At 42.4% G+C, this 18912-nt stretch overlaps 1 protein-coding gene across 6 annotated transcripts in view; it reads left to right on the top strand.

Moving 5' to 3' along the window:
* Nucleotides 1-18912, top strand: part of SPG11 (SPG11 vesicle trafficking associated, spatacsin) — a 104018-nt gene that overhangs the window by 60444 nt on the left and 24662 nt on the right. For all 6 annotated transcript variants that reach the window (XR_750348.2, XR_750347.2, XM_010385230.2 and 3 more), the window contains exons 21-28: nucleotides 4197-4362; nucleotides 5978-6183; nucleotides 6444-6552; nucleotides 7884-8043; nucleotides 8463-8735; nucleotides 9359-9559; nucleotides 12698-12805; nucleotides 15747-15909. Coding sequence is in view for 4 of the 6 variants with exons in the window: in XM_010385230.2 (XP_010383532.2) it covers nucleotides 4197-4362; nucleotides 5978-6183; nucleotides 6444-6552; nucleotides 7884-8043; nucleotides 8463-8735; nucleotides 9359-9559; nucleotides 12698-12805; nucleotides 15747-15909 (1386 nt within the window). In the remaining 2 variants the exon portion in view is untranslated. The remainder of the gene's footprint in view (nucleotides 1-4196; nucleotides 4363-5977; nucleotides 6184-6443; nucleotides 6553-7883; nucleotides 8044-8462; nucleotides 8736-9358; nucleotides 9560-12697; nucleotides 12806-15746; nucleotides 15910-18912) is intronic.

Here is an 18912-nt window from a genome sequence, read left to right as displayed (position 1 = left end):
GCCATCTTTCTAAGATATTCATGCTCTGTGAATACAACATCAGAAAGTAGGTGATAACAAATGGAGGTTATAAAGGAGGGTAATTAGTGTTGCGGGAAAAATGTTCTAAAATTACCTGTTGGAGGCCAGGTGCAGTGGCTCATGCCTGTAATCCTAACACTTAGGAAGCTGAGGTGGAAGGATTGCTTGAGGCCAGGAATTCAAGACCAGCTTGGACAACATAGCAACACACTGTCTCTACAAAAAATTAGCCAGGTATAGAAGATAAGGGTCAAGAAGGTGAAAGAAAAATGTAAAAATTAGCCAGGCATGGTTGTGTGTACCTACAGTCCTATAGGAGGCTGAGGCAAGAGGATTGCTTGAGTTAAGTCAAGGCTGCAGTGAGTTTTGGTCATGCCACTGCACTCTAGCCTGGGCAACAGAGCAAGACCCTGTGTCCAAAAAAAAAAAAAAAATTACCTGTTGGAGAAAGGTGCAGTGAATTGGCTTTGGTGAACAGAGGACTCATATAAATATGTTAAAAGGGATGTTATTGCATAATGACCTTTGTGAATGAATTTAAAAGCTCCTTTTGCATATATTTAACAGATTTTATAACTATAGGGTTATTGGCTATTGCCTTTCTGAACTTAAAGGATCATCAAATACAGAATTAAAACCAGGGTGGTTCAACATACACAAATTAATAAATTATACACCACATTAACAGAATGAAAGACAAAAACCAGGCCAAGCGCAATGGCTCACGCCTGTAATCCCAACACTTTGGGAGGCCGAGGCGAGTAGATCACGAGGTCAGGAGATTGAGACCATCCCGGCTAACACGGTAGGAAACCCTGTCTCTACTAAAAAGTACAAAAAATATTAGCTGGGCATGGTGGCAGATGCCTGTAGTCCCAGCTACTTGGGAGGCTGAGGCAGGAGAATGGCGTGAACCTGGGAGGCGGAACTTGCAGTGAGTCAAGATCATGCCACTGCACTACAGCCTGGGCGACAGAGCGAGACTCCATCTCAAAAAAAAAAAAAAAAAAGGACAAAAACCATATGATCATATCAATAGATACAGAAAAGCCATTTTGCAAAATTCAACATCCTTTCATAATAAAAACTCTCAACAAATTAGGCATAGAAGGAATGCATCTCAACATTATAAAGGCCATATATGACAGGCTCACAGCTATTATACTCAGCAGTGAAAAGTTGAAAGCTTTTCCTCTAAGATCAGAAACAAGACAGGGATGCCCACCCTTGCCACTTTTTTTTTTTTTTTTTTTTTTTTTTGAGACGGAGTCTCGCTCTATCGCCCGGGCTGGAGTGCAGTGGCCGGATCTCAGCTCACTGCAAGCTCCGCCTCCCGGGTTTACGCCATTCTCCTGCCTCAGCCTCCCAGGTAGCTGGGACTACAGGCGCCCGCCACCTCGCCCGGCTAGTTTTTTGTATTTTTTAGTAGAGACGGGGTTTCACAGTGTTAGCCAGGATGGTCTCGATCTCCTGACCTCGTGATCCACCCGTCTCGGCCTCCCAAGCCACTTCTGTTCAACATAGTACTTGAAGTCCTAGCCAGAGCATTTAAGCAAAAAAAAAAAATGAAAGGCATCCAAATCAGAAAGGAAGAAGTAAAGTTGTCATTGTTTGCAGATGGCATGATTTTGTATATAGAAAATCCTAAAGACTCTACCAGTAAAACTGTTAGAACTAATAAACAAATTCAGGAAAGTTGTAAGATATTAAATCAACATACAAAAATCAGTAGTGTTCTATATATCAATAGCAAACTATCTGAAAAAGATAATGAACAAAACTATCCCATTTCTGTTTTTTAATAGAACACAAAATACTTAGGAATAAATTTAATCAAAGAGGTCAAAGATCTGTACATGTTAAACTATCAGACATTGGTGAAAGAGGCTAGGTGGGCTGGGCACGGTGGCTGGCTGGACACAGTGGCTTACGCTCATGCCTGTAATCCCAGCAGTTTGGGAGACCGAGGAGTTCAAGACCAGTCTGGCCAACATGGCGAAACCCCGTCTCTACTATAAGTACAAAACTTGGGTGTGGTGGCATATGCCTGTAAGTCCCATCTACTCAGGAGGCTAAGGCAGGAGAATCGCTTGAACCCAGGAGGCGGAGGTTGCAGTGAGCCGAGATTGTGCCATGGCACTCCAGCCTGGACAGCAGAGCAAGACTCTATCTTAAAAAAAAAAAAAGGAAAGAAGAGGCTGGGTGCACATATGTAATCCCAGCACTCTGGGAGGCCAAGGCAGGTGGATTGCTTGAGCTCAGGACTTTGAGACCTCATCTCTACCAAAAATACTAAAGAAAGCCGGGTGTGGTGGCATGCACCTGTGGTCCCAGCTACTTGGGAGGCTGAAGTGGGAGGATCACCTGAGCCCAGGAGGCGGAGGTTGCAGTGAGCCAAGATTGTGCCACTGCACTCCAGTCTGGGCGACAGAGCCAGACCCTGTCCCAAAAAAAAAACCCAAAAAACAAAGCTGTTTATGTTGTATACTTTAAATATATACAGTTCTTAAAAGTTAAATAAGTTGCTCAAGGTCACGCAGCTAGTGGTATCAAAACCAGGAATCACACACTTTTTGTCTTTTTTGGAGACGGAGTTTTACTCTTGTTGCCCAGGCTGGAGTGCAATGGCGCGATCTTGGCTCACTGCCACCTGCACCTCCCAGGTTCAAGTGATTCTCCTGCCTCAGTCTCCTGAGTAGCTGGGACTACAGGCACGCACCACCGTGTCTGGATAATTTTGTATTTTTAGTAGTGACGGGGTTTCTCCATGTTGGTCAGACTGATACCAAACTCCCGACCTCAGTTGATCCACCCACCTCAGCCTCCCAAAGTGCTGGGATTACAGGAGTGAGCCACCACGCTCGGCCTCAAACACATTTATGACTCTAAAGCCCTATTACCTCTGAGATACTAGACCTGCCAGACTAGAGCTTCCTTTCACCCCTGTAAACAATATCCTCAAATGAAATCAGTTGGGACAGCTTCTAAAGTTATTTTTTTAATCAGTTTTACACATTCAACCAGAATGGCTTTAGCTCTTTGACAGTTGTCCCAAAATGAGTATGCACATTGCCCTCTAAGGAGTCACTTCTGGGTCTGCTTTCTTATGTCCCCAGCACGTGTTCCTCCATTGGTTTAGGGATGTGTTACAGATACTGGGATATAGATATAGGGATGTTATAGATACTGGGAATTCCCCCTGCAGTTATACATTAGCATCTATAATAACAGATGTAATGAGCTGTGGCCAGGAAGACCCAAACGGAGAGAAGACATCCCTTTCCACCCCAAGTAGTCACTGAGCCTTGCTCCACTGGCAGCCAGACCCTCCCACGTCTCTGCCAAAGCTGTAGTTCAATGACTGCAGCCCTCACAGGAGGAAGATTCCATTAACAAAATGTCATGGAGCACTCCCGCTGGCACAGCCCTCCAAGATCATCTAGCCCAATTTGCTTATTTTACTTAGGAGATCATAAAAGCCCAGAGAGGAGAGATTTCAAAGTACTCAGGCATTTAGAGACAATCAGCTCTAGAGTGCTGATTGTAGATCCTAAAAGAGTCTCTCAACAGAAAAAAAGCAACTAAAATTACAAGTAAGTTTAATGGGATGGTAGGAGGGAGCATCTTTTTTTTTTTTTTTTTTTGGAGGCAGAGTTTCGCTCTTGCCCAGGCTGGAGTGCAAAGGCACAGTCTCAGCTCACCACAACTTCTGCCTCCCAGATTCAAGCTGTTCTCCTGCCTCAGCCTCTCAAGTAGCTGGGATTACAGGCATGCGCCACCACACCTGGCTAATTTTGTATTTTTAGTAGAGATGGGGTTTCTCCATGTTGGTCAGGCTGGTCTCGAACTCTTGACCTCAGGTCATCCTCCTGCCTCGGCCTCCCAAAGTGCTGGGATTACAGGTGTGAGCCACCGCACCCAGCCAGAGCATCATTTCTTACCATAGTTTTTATGCAACTTCTCAGGTACACATCTTTGTATAAAATGAAGGCTATCTCTATATGTTGAAGTAAAAGAAAACACGTTTTGGTAAGTTCAAAGTGATACATAGTGATGCAAAATGATTACAGCAACCAGTTTTCTTTTGTCATTAGAGAGTTAAGTTTTCCATGTGCAAATCTGAAATTAATTATGGTGATGTACAGATAATTGATATTGTTTCACTTTCCTCCCAGATGCATGGAGTCATCTCCCACATTTCTCTAGCCCTGACCTGGTTAATAAATATGCTGTAGTGGAACGTCTGAATTTTGCTTATTATTTACATCATGGACGGCCATCATTTGCATTTGGTACTTTTCTGGTCCAGGAATTAATCAAGAGCAAGACTCCCAAGCAGCTGTGAGTATTTAAAATATAATTTTGGCTGGGTACAGTGGTTCACTCCTGTAATCCCAGCTCTTTGGGAAGCAGGAGGATCACCTGAGCCCAGGAGTTCAAGTAGGCAGTGAGCTATGGTCACGCCACTGCACTTTAGCCTGGGTGACAGTGAGACTCTGCCACTAAAAAAAAAAGTAAAATAAATTATAATTTGTATTCTAAAAAAGGGCATATCTGTCACATTTTACACATATATTGAAAAACATACTGGAAACATACGACATTTAACAGTGATTACATTTGGATGGTGATTATTGTTTTCATTTGTGCTTCCCTGTGTGTCCCAAGTTTCTGGCATTCAGTGTGTGTGATTTTTGTTAACTGGAAAAAAGATAAATATATTTTGAAAAATAATCAGATTTAAAATCATACAGGAGCTTGTCAGGTATTAGCAGTTAGAGAGGGAATTCTAAGGGAGGGAGAGCATTAGGACAAATACCTAATGCATGCGGGGATTAAAACCTAGATGACGGGTTGATAGGTGCAGCAAACTGCCATGGCACATGTATACCTATGTAACCTGCATGTTCTGCACATGTATCCCAGAACTTTAAAAAAGGAATTATATGATGAGATGTGAATTCTATATTTAATGTCTTTAATAATTCATTTAATTCATTTTTATAAAGCACAGAATTGAGAGGAGCATTTACTAGAACGAACAGCTAAATATAGATTTACTTTATTGGTTTGTTTTATCATTAACAAAGTAATACCTTTTTTATGGTAAAGTATTCAAGTAGTTTAGAAAGGTGAAAATGAAAGATATCCCTCAGCATCCCATTCCACATGTTAAAAACATAGTTAATAATGTCTTGTGTGGGCTGAGCATGGTGGCTCACACCTGTAATCCCAGCACTTTGGGAGGCTGAGGTGGACAGATCACAAGGTCAGGAGTTTGAGACCAGCCTGGCCAATATGGTGAAACCCCATCTCTACTAAAAATACAAAACTTAGCCAGGCATGGTGGTGGGCGCCTGTAGTCCCACCTACTCGGGAGACTGAGGCAGGAGAATCGCTTGAACCTGGGAGGCGGAGGTTGAAGTGAGCCGAGATCACGCCACTGCACTCCAGTCTGGGCAACAGAATGAGACTCCATCTCAAAAATAATAATAATAAATAATAATAATTTATTATGTCTGTCTCAAATTTTCTATTCCTATAAAAGGCCTGAGTTTTTAAAAATGTGCTTTATGATGTCAAACTTAAATTTATGTGGCATTGATATTCTTCGTAGTTTGTATACATACTTATAATTGATAAAATCACAAGTTGGCAGTCTTTCAGAAGTTGTACTTCCTGTCTTCTGGATGAAGTTGGAAGCAAGAATAATTTAGACTATGACTTAAGTGTTTTAGAAAGTCAACTTAAGGGAATGGGGGGCTCTTGTGCCAAAAGACAACTGAAAAGCTACCAGGAACCTAAACGGGTACGTGCAAGGGGCAAAAGGGAAGGGAGAGGAGGCCAGAAATCACATGGCTGGCACTCCATGTGTCACTGATTTAATTCCATTTGCTTTTCCTGGTAAGAAATAATTTTCATGTGCTGATGTGATTTTGATTCCTTTCTTTTTCAGGATCCAGCAAGTAGGCAATGAAGCCTATGTCATAGGGCTCTCCTTCTTCCACATACCTTCAGTAGGAGCTGCATGTGTTTGTTTCTTAGAATTGCTTGGCCTTGACAGCCTGAAACTCAGAGTTGATATGAAAGTGGCCAATATCATTTTGAGATACAAGTGCAGAAATGAAGATGCACAGTACAGCTTTATCAGAGAGTCTGTAGGTACAGCACCTTTTTTTATTTGGCCTGCTTTGTTTAGAGAAGGTATGACTAGGTCTAAGGCATTGATTTGTGAGTGCTTGGGGAGAAAATGGTTATCTTCTTGATTTTATCCTTTTCCTGCAGAGTATGTGTTCTTTATCTCACTTTCTTGGGCACTTTAATTGGGTTCTGAAATGGCCCTGAGCCACACTATTCAAACAGAATTACTCAGGTTTTGACTTTTTCTCTTGACCGTATTTTGTTGTTTTTATTTGTTACAGCCGAAAAACTATCTAAACTAGCTGATGGTGAAAAGGCAACCACAGAAGAATTGCTTGTTCTCTTAGAAGAAGGTACATGGAACAGCATTCAGCAACAGGAAATAAAGAGGTTTGTGAGTTGCAGTCTCAGCCTCTTTTCTAACAAGCTTATTGTGTCAACCTGTGTTTGCCTAGTTTTTCTTTGAACAACTCTGGTGTTTCTACTAAATCCCCCTAGACCTTTTCTTCTTCTTTATCTAGCATATAGCAGATGCTCAGTAAATGAATAATGATTTTAATTGCATCTTGCCATCAGTGAAAAGAAGGTGAAGACAGCAATTCTCTCTTTAGAGATGGACTTACCAAGAGACGGAGAGCAGCTTTGTCTCCTCCACTGCCCTGCTAGTCAGAGAAGTCTTTTAAATGGTACATGTTGAAATGCCAGAAGATGTGGGTTCAGATGTCTTAGAGGATTGGAAAAAAATGAAGGAGAAGAAGAGGATGATGTGGGATGGGTCTTCTAAAATTTGACTTTAAGTAATGTCCTTAATTTTTTCTTTGTATCATGTCAGTTGATAATGGAAGCTGAAGCGACTGTACGTAAAAGCATGTCCTTACACTTCATGCCTGTTTTTCTCAATGCTGCCCCGCTGGGGCTGACCTAACCACTCCAGACCCTGAGAATGCACCCTTTTTCTGTACATCCTATCACTGATTCTGTTCTTGGCAGAATCCTGCTTGTAGCAGGAACGTGTACCCTCCCTCTGGTGAGGAGGCCCTGGTACCCACCAGGCCTCTGAGTACTCTAAAATGAATAGAGCAAGAGAATTAAGTGCTCAGAAAGTTTCTTGACTGACAACTTCCTCAGTTCTCCTAAGGATGCTACACAGCCAGTATAAATAGGTATTTGATTGATGACTTGGGGAAGGAATGAATTGTGCCAGTATGATAAGGTAGCTATTCTGCCTTATGGGTGAAGGAATCTACTTTTTTCGGTCGGGCACAGTGGTTCACACCTGTAATCCCAGCACTTCAGGAATCCGAGGCGGGCGGATCACCTGAGGTTGGGAGTTGAAGACCAGCCTGACCAACATGGAGAAACCCCATCTCTACTAAAAATACAAAATTAGCTGGGCGTGGTGGTGCCTGCCTGTAAACGCAGCTACTCGGGAGGCTGAGACAGGAGAACTGCTTGAACCCAGCAGGCAGATGTTGCAGTGAGCTGAGATCGCACCATTGCACTCCAGCCTAGGCAACAAGAGCGAAACTCTGTCTCAAAAAAAAAAAAGAATGAAAAAATCTACTTTTCAAATTAGCCTAATAAATATTTAGTATTTATTGGAGAATATACTGTGCTTTAATTTATATCATTTTTACTCATTTTCCAGTTCAGACTAAAGCTATATTTTAATGAGTTTTTTGTTTTTTCTTGACCACCCCCACCTCTAATTCTAATTATAGGTTATCCAGTGAATCTAGCAGCCAGTGGGCATTAGTGGTACAGTTCTGCAGGCTACACGATATGAAACTAAGCATATCTTACCTTAGAGAATGTGCCAAAGCAAATGATTGGCTGCAGTTCATTATTCACAGCCAACTCCACAACTACCACCCAGCAGAGGTAAGCCACTAATTGTTAGCAGTCACTCAAAAGGAAATAGGAACACTTCTCAGAATATAGCATTCTTTCTGTTGTGTAGACATAGGCCTTTTTTTTTTTTTCTTGACATCCGGGATACGTACTGGATCCATGGGCTTCTGTTTCATGTGATACTATTATTTTTCCTGAGATTTCAGTGGGTTGGCATCAGACAAGGCACTAGTCATTAGTACTGAAGAGCTGAAAAGCTTTTGTGACTTCAGATTGAATATGGAAATTCACTCAAAAGCACCATACAACTTTGTAAAATTATATAGTAGTCACTCTGACTTAGTTCAGGGTGAGAAAGCATAATTTTGTCTATACTTTCCTCTAACATTTTCAGCTCCAGTTGAAACTGAAAGTTGGGTTTCTGTTTAATCATCTGATATGCCTTCTAGGTGAAATCCCTTATCCAGTACTTCAGCCCAGTCGTTCAAGACCACTTACGGCTGGCTTTTGAGAACTTGCCCTTAGTGCCCACCTCCAAAATGGACATCAGTCAAGTCTGCAATAAGTCCTCCCAGGAACTTCAGGGAAGCAAAGAAGTGATGACCGATTTATTTGAAATTCTGCTCCAATGCTCAGAGGAGCCAGACTCCTGGCACTGGCTTCTGGTTGAAGCAGTGAAACAACAGGCGCCTATCCTCAGTGTTCTGGCCTCATGTCTCCAGGTGAGGATCATAAGAAGCCTAAATTAAGTACCCAGAGAACAATAAAATAAGTGATGAGGGACAGGAAAGGCTGATAATCAGAAGTGGGATGATGATGACAGTGAGGTTCCAGCATGTGTTTCCAACTTCACTGCAACTTTTTGGGCTTCTCTAGCTTAGGCACTGGGCCATTTAGTGTACTTGCTTGTGCCTTAACATTCAGTGAACTCAAGTAGTCAGAACCTTGGTTCCTGGTTGGCAGTCACAGAGAAAGACGCTTTGGTGGACTAACCACCACTGTTTCTTTGGTGCCTTCTTTAGCAGGGAAAAGGGACATTCCAGACAGTTCTTTAATCAGCAGATCAGTGGAGGGCAATCCTACTCTCTTATGATTCGTACTTCCCTGACTTTCACATATTCCGCCTTCTGTCTGCTTCTTGGTCTTTTGACCTGCAACACTCTGCAGGACAGTTTAGAATGGTCCCTTGGTTGCTCATTAGTTTGTTTCATGTTTGAAGGCTTTTCAAGCCATTTTAACTAATTAAGTTGGGTGACTTATTCTAAACAGGAAATACCCATCTGTAGCATTTGAACATTTGCCAGGTAATCCAGGCCTAGTTGTTATTTTATTTATCCCGTGGCAGGGTGCCAGTGCCATTTCTTGTCTCTGTGTTTGGATCATCACTTCTGTGGAGGACAGTGTTGCAACTGAAGCAATGGGATACATTCAGGACTCGATAGAGGACCATACCTGGAACCTTGAGGATCTTTCAGTCATCTGGAGAACATTATTAACAAGACAGAAGAGCAAAACTCTCATCAGAGGTTTCCAACTTTTCTTTAAGGTAGTGATCGTTGCTTCACTTCTTTCCAGGGCTTCAGGGGTTACTTCAGCATATCTCCTCTTGGCTTTTTCTTATTTCCATCCTTGCATTTTTTTTAGCCAACAGCAGATGATGATGATGATATTAGAAGTACCATTTACTGGCCGGGCACGGTGGCTCACGCCTGTAATCCCAGAACTTTGGGAGGCTGAGGTGGGCGGATCACTTGAGGTCAGGAGTTTGAGACCAGCCTGTCCAAAATGGTGAAACCCTGTCTCTACTAAAAATACAAAACTTAGCCGGGCATGGTGGCATGGGCCTGTAATCCCAACTACTCGGGAGGCTGAGGGAGGATAATTGCTTGAACCTGGGAGGTAGAGGTTGCAGTGAGCTGAGATCGTGCTACTGCACTCCAGCCTAGGTGACAGAGCAAGACTCCATCTCAAAAAAAAAAAAAATTACCTTAGCAAAGTCATATTTTATTTTATTTATTTTATTTTATGTTATGTCATGTTATGTCATGTCATGATGTCATGTCATTTCATTCTCTGAGACAGGGTCCTACTCTGTCACCCAGGTTGTAGTTCATTGTCATGATAAGGCTCACTCCAGCCTCAACCTCCAAGGCTTAGGTGATCTTCCCAACTCAGCCTCCCAGGTGGCTAGGACCACAGGCACAGCCACCATGCCTGGGTTTTTGTTTGTTTGTTTGTTTTTGTTTTTTTCTTTTGTATTTTTAGTTAAGACAGAGTTTCACCATGTTGACCAGGCTGGTCTCAAACTCCTGGACTCAAGCGATCCTCCTACCTCATCTTCCCAAAGCACTGGGATTACAAGCATCAGTCACCACACCTGACCCAGGATTTTTTTTTTTTTTTTTTTTTTTTTTTTTTTTTTTTTTTTTTTTTGGAGACAGAATCTCACTCTGTCGCCCAGGCTAGAGTGCAGTGGCATGATCTCGGCTCACTGCAACCTATGCCTCCCGGGTTCAAGCAGTTCTCCTGCCTCAGCCTCCCAAGTAGCTGAGACTACAGGCACGTGCCACCATGCCCGGCTAATTTTTTGTATTTTTAGTAGAGATGGGGTTTCACCACGTTGGCCAGGCTGTTCTCGATCTCCTGACCTCGTGATCCACCCACCTCGGCCTCCCACAGTGCTGGGATTACAGGTGTGTGCCACTGTGCCCAGCCTCAGGGTACTTTTTATACATTATTTTAGTGAGTTTTCACAATAATCCTATGTGAAAATAATATTAGATATTATGGGCCAGACACAGTGGCTCACACCTGTAATCCCAGCACTTTGGGAGGCCAAGGGAGGCGGATCATTTGAGGCCAGAAATTTGAGACCAGCCCGGCCAACATAGCAAAACCCCGTCTCTACTAAAAATACAAAAAAAAAAAAAAAAAAAATCCGGGCGTGGTGTGATGCACCTGTAAACCCAGCTACTTGGGAGGCCGAGGCACGAGAATCACTTGAACCCGCGAGGTGGAAGTTGCAGTGAGCCAAGATCGTGCCACTGCACTCCAGCCTGGGTGACAGAGCAAGACCATGTCTCAAAAAAAAAAGGTATTATGAAGTGATGTTGCCCTCATTTTACAGACTAATAAATCAAGGCTCACAAAACTTAAGTAACCTACCCAAGGTCTCAAAATACTTTAGTAAGTGGTGTATTTACAGTTCAGAGCCATACTTTCTAATTCACACTCCTACAGATAGGAGGATCTAAGTCGCTCCTGTCTGACTGAGTGACTCCCACTGACAACAATAAAATGTATGAATCAGTGCCACAGGCAACAATAGGTAAGGTGGGTCAGTACAGCTGATTATCCAGGTATGTGTGTTTAAAATGTTATGCCTGGGCATGCTGGCACACACCTGTAATGCCAGCACTTTGGGAGGCCTAGGTGGATGGATCAGTTGAGTCCAAGAGTTCAAGATCAGGCTGGATAACACGGCAAACCCCATCTCTACAAAAAATACAAAAATTATCCTGGCATGGTGGCACGCACCTCTAGTCCCACCTACTCTAGAAGCTGAGGTGGGAGGATCACCTGAGGTCAAGGCTGTAGTGAGTGAGCTGTGATCATGCCACTGCACTCCAGCCTGGGTGACAGAATGGGGCTGTGTCTCAAAAAAATAATAAATTTAAAAAAAAATAAAGGTGTCATAGCACCATCTGGTGGAATGCTTCCTGCCCGTGTGCAGTGTGCAGTGGGCACACGGGCAGGAAGAATAGACAGAGAATAGACAGAGGTGGAGGTGGGTGGATCACCTGAGGTCCGGAGTTGGAGACCAGCCTGAGCAACATGGAGAAACCCCGTCTCTACTAAAAATACAAAATTAGCTGGGCGTGGCGGCACATGCCTGTAATCCCAGCTGCTCTGGAGGCTGAGGCATGGCTTGAACCTGGGAGGTGGAGGTTGTGGTGAGCTGAGATCGCGCTGTTGCACTCCAGCCTGGGTAACAAGAATGAAACTCCGTCTCAAAAAGAATAGACAGCATGGATTGTTGAGAAGGTGTAACTGGCCTGAGTATCATTTTTCCAAAAGGAAAATATATTTAACTTTCTTTCTAACGTACGTGATTTAATCTGTGAAGCTATTGCTAATAGCCTTTTTTTTTTTTTTTTTTTTTTTGAGGCAGAGTCTTGCTCTGTTGCCCAGGCTGGAGTGCAGTGATGTGATCATAGCTACAGCTTCGACCTCCAGGTCTCAAGTGATCCTCCCTCACTTGTAGCTGGGACTATAGGCACATGCCACCACACTTGGCTAATTCTATTTATTTATTTATTTATTGAGACAGAGTCTCACTCTGTCACCTAGGATGGAATGCAGGGGCACAGTCTTGGCTCATTGCAACCTCCACCTCCCAGGTTCAAGTGATTCTCATGCCTCAGCCTCTGGAGTATCACTGTGCCTGGCTACTTTTTTATGTTTTAAGTAGAGATGGGGTTTCATCATGTTGGCCAAAGTGGTCTCGAACTTCTGGCCTCAGGTGATCCCGCTGCCTCAGCCTCCCAAAGTGCTGGCATTACAGGCATGAGCCACCATGCCCTGCCTTATTAATAGCATTTTTAACATTCTCTTATTTGGCATTATTCATTGAAAAAATATTGAGTTCAAAATTTTGTAATTTTTTTTGATCTCTTTATCAAAGGATTCCCCATTACTGTTGGTGATGGAGATGTATGAACTATGTATGTTCTTCAAGAATTATAAAGAAGCTGAAGCTAAACTTCTGGAGTTTCAGGAGAGCCTTGAAATAGTAAGTTGGAATTATGGTGCTCTTTCTCACTGATCTGAACTTGGTTGGCATGCATGGCCTTTTTTATTTTTGTTTAAAGACTTGGTCTCACTCGGTTACTCAGGCACACCACTATGATCACAGCTCACTGCAGCCTCGAACTCCTAGGCTCAAGAGATCCTCCTGCCTCAGCCTCCCAAGTAGCATGGCTAATTTTTAATCTTTTTTTTTTTTTTCTTTTTTGAGACACTGTCTGGCTCTGTCACCCAGGCTGGAGTGCAGTGGCACGATCTTGGCTCACTATAACATCCGTCTGCCAGGTTCAAGCGATTCTCCTGCCTCAGCCTCCTGAGTAGCTGGGATTACAGGTGCCCACCACCACACCCAGCTAATATTTTTTGTTTTTAGTAGAGATGGGGTTTCACCATGTTGGTCAGGCTGGTCTCGAACTCCTGACCTCAAGTAATCCACCTGCCTCAGCCTCCTGAAGTGCTGGGATTATAGGCATGAGCCACTGCACCCAATCATTTTTAATATTGTTTTTATAGGGAAGAAGTCTTGCTTTGTTGCCCAGGCTGGTTTGGAACTCCTTGCCTTAAGCAGTACTCCCGCCTCGAAGTGTTGGGATTACAGACATGAACCACCATGTCCGGCCACATTGGTCTTCACTGTAATAAAGATTTGAAAGTTACATATTTGAAAATACCAAATCAGTTATTTGAATATGCCTAGGATTCTGAAACTACAGAAAATAGGCACATTAATTTCCTTAGTCTGTTTCTTCCTATGGCTCGTTGGATACCTCCCAGGTATCTTCTTATTCTTGCCTGACCAGCTTAACTAGTTCCATCATCTGCTCACAATAGTTCCTTTTCTTAGAACCACAGAGTTAAGTATACAAGTAATTAAATAAAGACTAAGGACTAATGCCCTAATCTCAGCTAATTTTAACAAGGACACTCAGGAGGATAAAGAATCAAGAAGAGAAATACTTTTTAAAAAAGAATAGAAGTATTATATAACTTTTGTGCTTCTAAACATCAAAATCCAGTCAGAATGGTTATAGAAAACATTCAGGAACAGTGTCTAAGCAGAAATAGTAGCAATTTAGTGAGCTGACTACCAGTGTTCTTTCTCATAATTCCCTTAAACACTTTGCATTAAGGGAGATGCTGCAAAAGCAAAATGATCTTTGTACTTACCAGTAGGTAAGTCCTATTGGAATTTAAGAGAGGGGAATGAGAAATGTACAGGGAGGACCACATAGGGCATAGGAGAGAGAGTAGAGAAGGAAATTCATTCCAGGTAGGAGTAAGAAGATAGCAGTAATGTGACATATGATTTTATAAACCATTCCTTAATTTAAGATCTTGGCAGTCTTGAGAATTCCATTGAAGGGAATATTGTCTTCTAAAACTTACATCACAGCCAAAAAGCCCTGCATATTAAACTTACCTTCAGAGTGACTTTTATAGTGTATTCAGAAGTATACAGAAAGTATTCAGCCAAGACTAGGGCCTAACTCAGCACTAGGCACAGAGGTCCTGAATTACAAGCTTTTGGTGCCTATGAATATATACATTTTTTGAAACCCAGCAGTTAAGTTTCTATTCCACCAAAATGCCCAGTATTTTTGGGGGTTATGTTGTATGAAGTCTAGAGTGAACTACAAAACTATAGTGACTGAGAACTAAATATTAGTCTTCCAAAAATCATATGAAGCAAGAGCCAAAGTAAAAATCAGGAATGAAGTCACAAAAGAAGCATCTGTCGAGCACAGTCATCATACCTGTAATCCCAGCACTTAGGGAGGCAGAGGCGGGAGAATGGCTTGAGGCCAGGAGTTTGACCAGCCTGGACAACATAGTGAGACCCTGTTCTCTACCAACACAAAGGAAAGAAAAACAAGCGCAGCTGCTGCAGCAGGTAAGAAAGCACCACTCCTCTGAAATCAGCCTTTTCCTGCAGCATCCTAGAAGATATTTTTTGCCACACCTACTTGTAGAAATGCAGCCTGTCACTTGAATTCATCTTCCTATTAATATTTTTAGCATTCAGTTGAAATGATGTAAATCCAAGCTTCTTAACTGAGACCATTCTCCAACAAGAATAAACTACAAGCAAAATGGTAGAACTAGCAAAGTAATGGTAGAACTAGCAAAGTAATGTTAGGCAAGTCTTTCTGAGCAGTTTTTATAATGTGAATTTAAAATCCTCTGGATTCAAGGGCAGGCCTACATCCCTCTTTAAAGAAGCTGCTAGGCCAGGCATGGTGGCTCATGCCTGTAATCCCAGCACTTTGGGAGGCCATGGCAGGCGGATCATCAGGTCAGGAGTTCGAGACCAGCCTGACCAACATGGTGAAACCCTGTCTCTATTAAAAATACAAAAAAATTAGCCGAGTGTGGTGGCGTGCACCTGTAATCCCAGCTACTCAGAAGGCTGAGGCAGGAGAATCACTTGAACCCAGGAGGCAGAGGTTACAGTGAGCCAAGATTGCACCACTATACTCCAGCCTGGGCAGCAGAGCAAGACTCCGTCTCAGAAAAATAAAATAAAATAAAAATAAAGAGGCTGCTAAGTGAGACGTCTGATTAATTTCACAGCAACTCAGAGGGCTATTAAGTTGACAATCACTAAGTAGGAATATTTTACATTAACTCTAGTTAGCATTCAGTTTTTAAGACTCTTGCCCATCTTTTTCACACATGCAGCTCTATACCAGAACTTTCCACAGAGAGACAATGTGCAAAGCTGCTGAAGAGGGCTTGTTTTTGCCAGTCCTCTGAGCCCCATTACCAGTTCCTGCCATTTGGAAAGGAACTGAGTAAGCACCCCTACTTTATGACAGGCAATAGCTTTTGAGGGAATTTTAGCTTTCTTAGAGGTTCCCAGATTTGGAGGTTTTGATTTGCTATTCTCATGAAACTCCTTTCCCTAAGCCTCTCTTTTTCTTTTATAGCTTAACACAGCAGCCACAAAGGTCCACCCTGTCATCCCTGCTATGTGGCTGGAGGATCAGGTGTGTTTCCTTTTGAAGCTTATGCTACAGCAGTGTAAGACCCCATATGAGCTGGGGAAGCTTTTACAGCTCTTTGTTGAAAGAGAGCATCTCTTCTCTGATGGTAAGACAATCCTTACAGTTAAGTTGCTATTAAGAAGTTAGCTTCCTTAATCTTGAAAATACCTTAGAGGGGTAGTTAGGAAATTAAAATGCATGTAACATTAACTTACAGCGTGCAACTGGGGGTAAAGAAGTTACAGAGAACTTTAAATTGTGGTTAAAATATTCAAGAAATAATACAACAGTATAAAACATAAATAATATCCAATCATCTCATTCTAAGCAGTTACCAAATAGCCACATTTCCTCCTGGCTGGCTTGTTGCGGGGGTCCAACCCACAGACCCTGACCTAGTGATGGATCAAGATGTACACTGACTGAGATACTTGGCCTGTCAGTCCGGCTAAGGGGCTCTGCTCTGAGTCTGAAGCATTGCCTCATAAGCTGGCAAAGTTCACATTTATTTAGTACAGATTAAATGGCAAAGGTTTCAAGTAAACACTATTAGATGGTAATTAAGATTGCCGATAGTAGAGAGCAATTATGCACCTGCTGTTGATCAAAGGTTGATCTTAGGACCACATGTATATACAAGCTATTTAGATAAACTTCCCCACATTCCCTTGTTACTAGCTTTTTGGCTATCAACTGAAGGTAAAGAGGCTGCCTTCAGCCATATCTGTCACTGAAGCTGTGCAAACTGCCTGGCCTTCCAAGAAGGTTTGTGTTTATTTCCTATAACTATTATATAATTTTTCTTATATTAATATATAATTGTCCTTATATAATATTTTCTATAACTATCTATTATAATTTTCCTCTACAATTTTTCCCACCACCCTGACTGAACTCCCACACCCTGTCACTATCTTCTCTATGGCAAGTAACCTTAGCATTGCTCAGGGTCAAAAACCCTACTTCAGAAATGCACAAATCATTTTTAAAGTTTCAGAGATAAATTTTGCTTTTTTTTTTTTTTTTCCAGATTTCTCGAGACATTGGCAGTCTCTAAACTTGTTGCTGATTGAATCAAACAAATGCTGCTTTATTTTCCACTTGTTTGATAATTTCAAGTTTTTACTGAATGATATTTTGTTCTTTTATACTATATTCTGACAGTTTGGCTACTAGGGTTATTTTCTCACTTTTAAACTCACAGATATTCAACTGGAGAGCTCAGATTTGCACAGAACACTGACAGAATCCTGAGCTCAGAGCCAGTTGTTGGCAGGCTGTGGATCTGATGACTAAAAGGAAAAAGGGGTGTTTCCAAAATGTGATGGATATAAGATGGTACTTATCAGTTACAATGCAGACCAAAAATAAGTCCTTTTAACATATAGGTGTTTTCATTGATCTGTAGTAATTATAATTTTTTTTAAAAAATGAATTTCCTGTTGTTTGCCATAATCTATCTTTGAATAATTATAAGGATCTACTACTTTTTTTTTTTTTTTTTTTTTTTTTTTTTTTTTTTTTTTTGAGACGGAGTCTCGCTCTGTCGCCCAGGCTGGAGTGCAGTGGCGCGATCTCGGCTCACTGCAAGCTCCGCCTCCCGGGTTCACGCCATTCTCCTGCCTCAGCCTCCTGAGTAGCTGGGACTACAGGCGCCCGCCACCGCGCCCGGCTAATTTTTTGTATTTTTAGTAGAGACGGGGTTTCACCATGGTCTCGATCTCCTGACCTTGTGATCCGCCCGTCTCGGCCTCCCAAAGTGCTGGGATTACAGGCGTGAGCCACCGCACCCGGCCGGATCTACTACATTGTTAAACATGACTATAATACTTTTATTCTATAATTTTTCCTATTTTTAGAAACTGTTACTATGTGTGCATATTTAACATTTATTTGCTTAGAGAACAGGAATACGTTCTTTTTTTTTTTGAGACAGAGTCTGGCTCTGTTCAAGCTGGAGTGCAGTAGCACATCCTCAGCTCACTGCAACCTCTGTCTCCCAGGCTCAAGCTATCCTCCCACCTCAACATCCTGAGTAGCTGGGATTACAGGCACACACCACCACACCTGGCTAATTTTTGTATTTTTTGTTAGAAATGGGGTTTTGCCATGTTGCCCGGGCTAGTCCCAAGCTCCTGAGCTCAAGCACTCCTCCCACCTTGGCCTCCCAAAGTGCTGGGATTACAAGCATGAACCACTGTGCCCAGCCAGGAATATGTTCTTTAAAAACCTGTGTTTTATATGATGCCAGCAAAACTCAACATGCCTGTGTTAGTGATTATTGTGCAGGATGTCTCACTGTCCCCAGAACTACCTAAATCAGACTGCTGCCCAGCAGGTGGCATTGGAAATAGCCTCCTGTGGAATGTTTCTCATGCCCCTCTCTTATGGTAGGACATACGTAGATTCTACTTAGACTGTTTGGGAAAGGGCGCAAACCCAGCCACATAAATTGTTGGCAGAGAATTCTTTGTTTTTGTTTAATAGAGACAAAGGTCTTACCATGTTGCACAGGCTGGTCTTGAACCTCTGGCCTCAAGCGATCCCTCTTGCCTTGGTCTCCCAAAGTGCTGGGATTATAAGCGTGAGCCACTGCACCTGGCCAAGAATTCTTAGTGTTACTAATAATTTCCAAGGGATATCAGGAGGAGCTCAATTAGGTCTCCCGGGGCAAGTAGATAAATTTTAGAGTTGCAAGTGATGCTCCATTCTGAATACAGTGTGCCACATTAGAGCCTAGGCTACTGGCCAGCTGGAGATTTAACTGTCCTACAAGTTCTCTGTCTTGATCCACATGATTCCTGCATTGAATGAACAAATGACCACTAAATCAGACAGATTTGATCACGGTAGGAGATAAATCCAGAAAGAGAGAGACTAGCCTGAATGACCAAAATCTTCCCAAGGTTACTGTGTTTCTACTACATTGAAGGTCACCAACCTCTGCCCTGTATATAAAGCCAGATGTGTAGACTGAGTTCATGTGCTAATCTCTACCCTTTTTTTTTTTTTTTGAGACAGAGTCTCGTTCTGTTGCCCAGGCTGGAGTACAATGGCATCATCTCAGCTCACTGCAACCTCTGCCTCCCAGGTTAAAGTGATTCTCCTG

The sequence above is a fragment of the Rhinopithecus roxellana genome, chromosome 5 (genome assembly GCF_007565055.1).
Source record: "Rhinopithecus roxellana isolate Shanxi Qingling chromosome 5, ASM756505v1, whole genome shotgun sequence".
Classification (NCBI taxonomy): domain Eukaryota; kingdom Metazoa; phylum Chordata; class Mammalia; order Primates; family Cercopithecidae; genus Rhinopithecus; species Rhinopithecus roxellana.
This window is presented reverse-complemented; position numbering and strand designations above follow the sequence as displayed.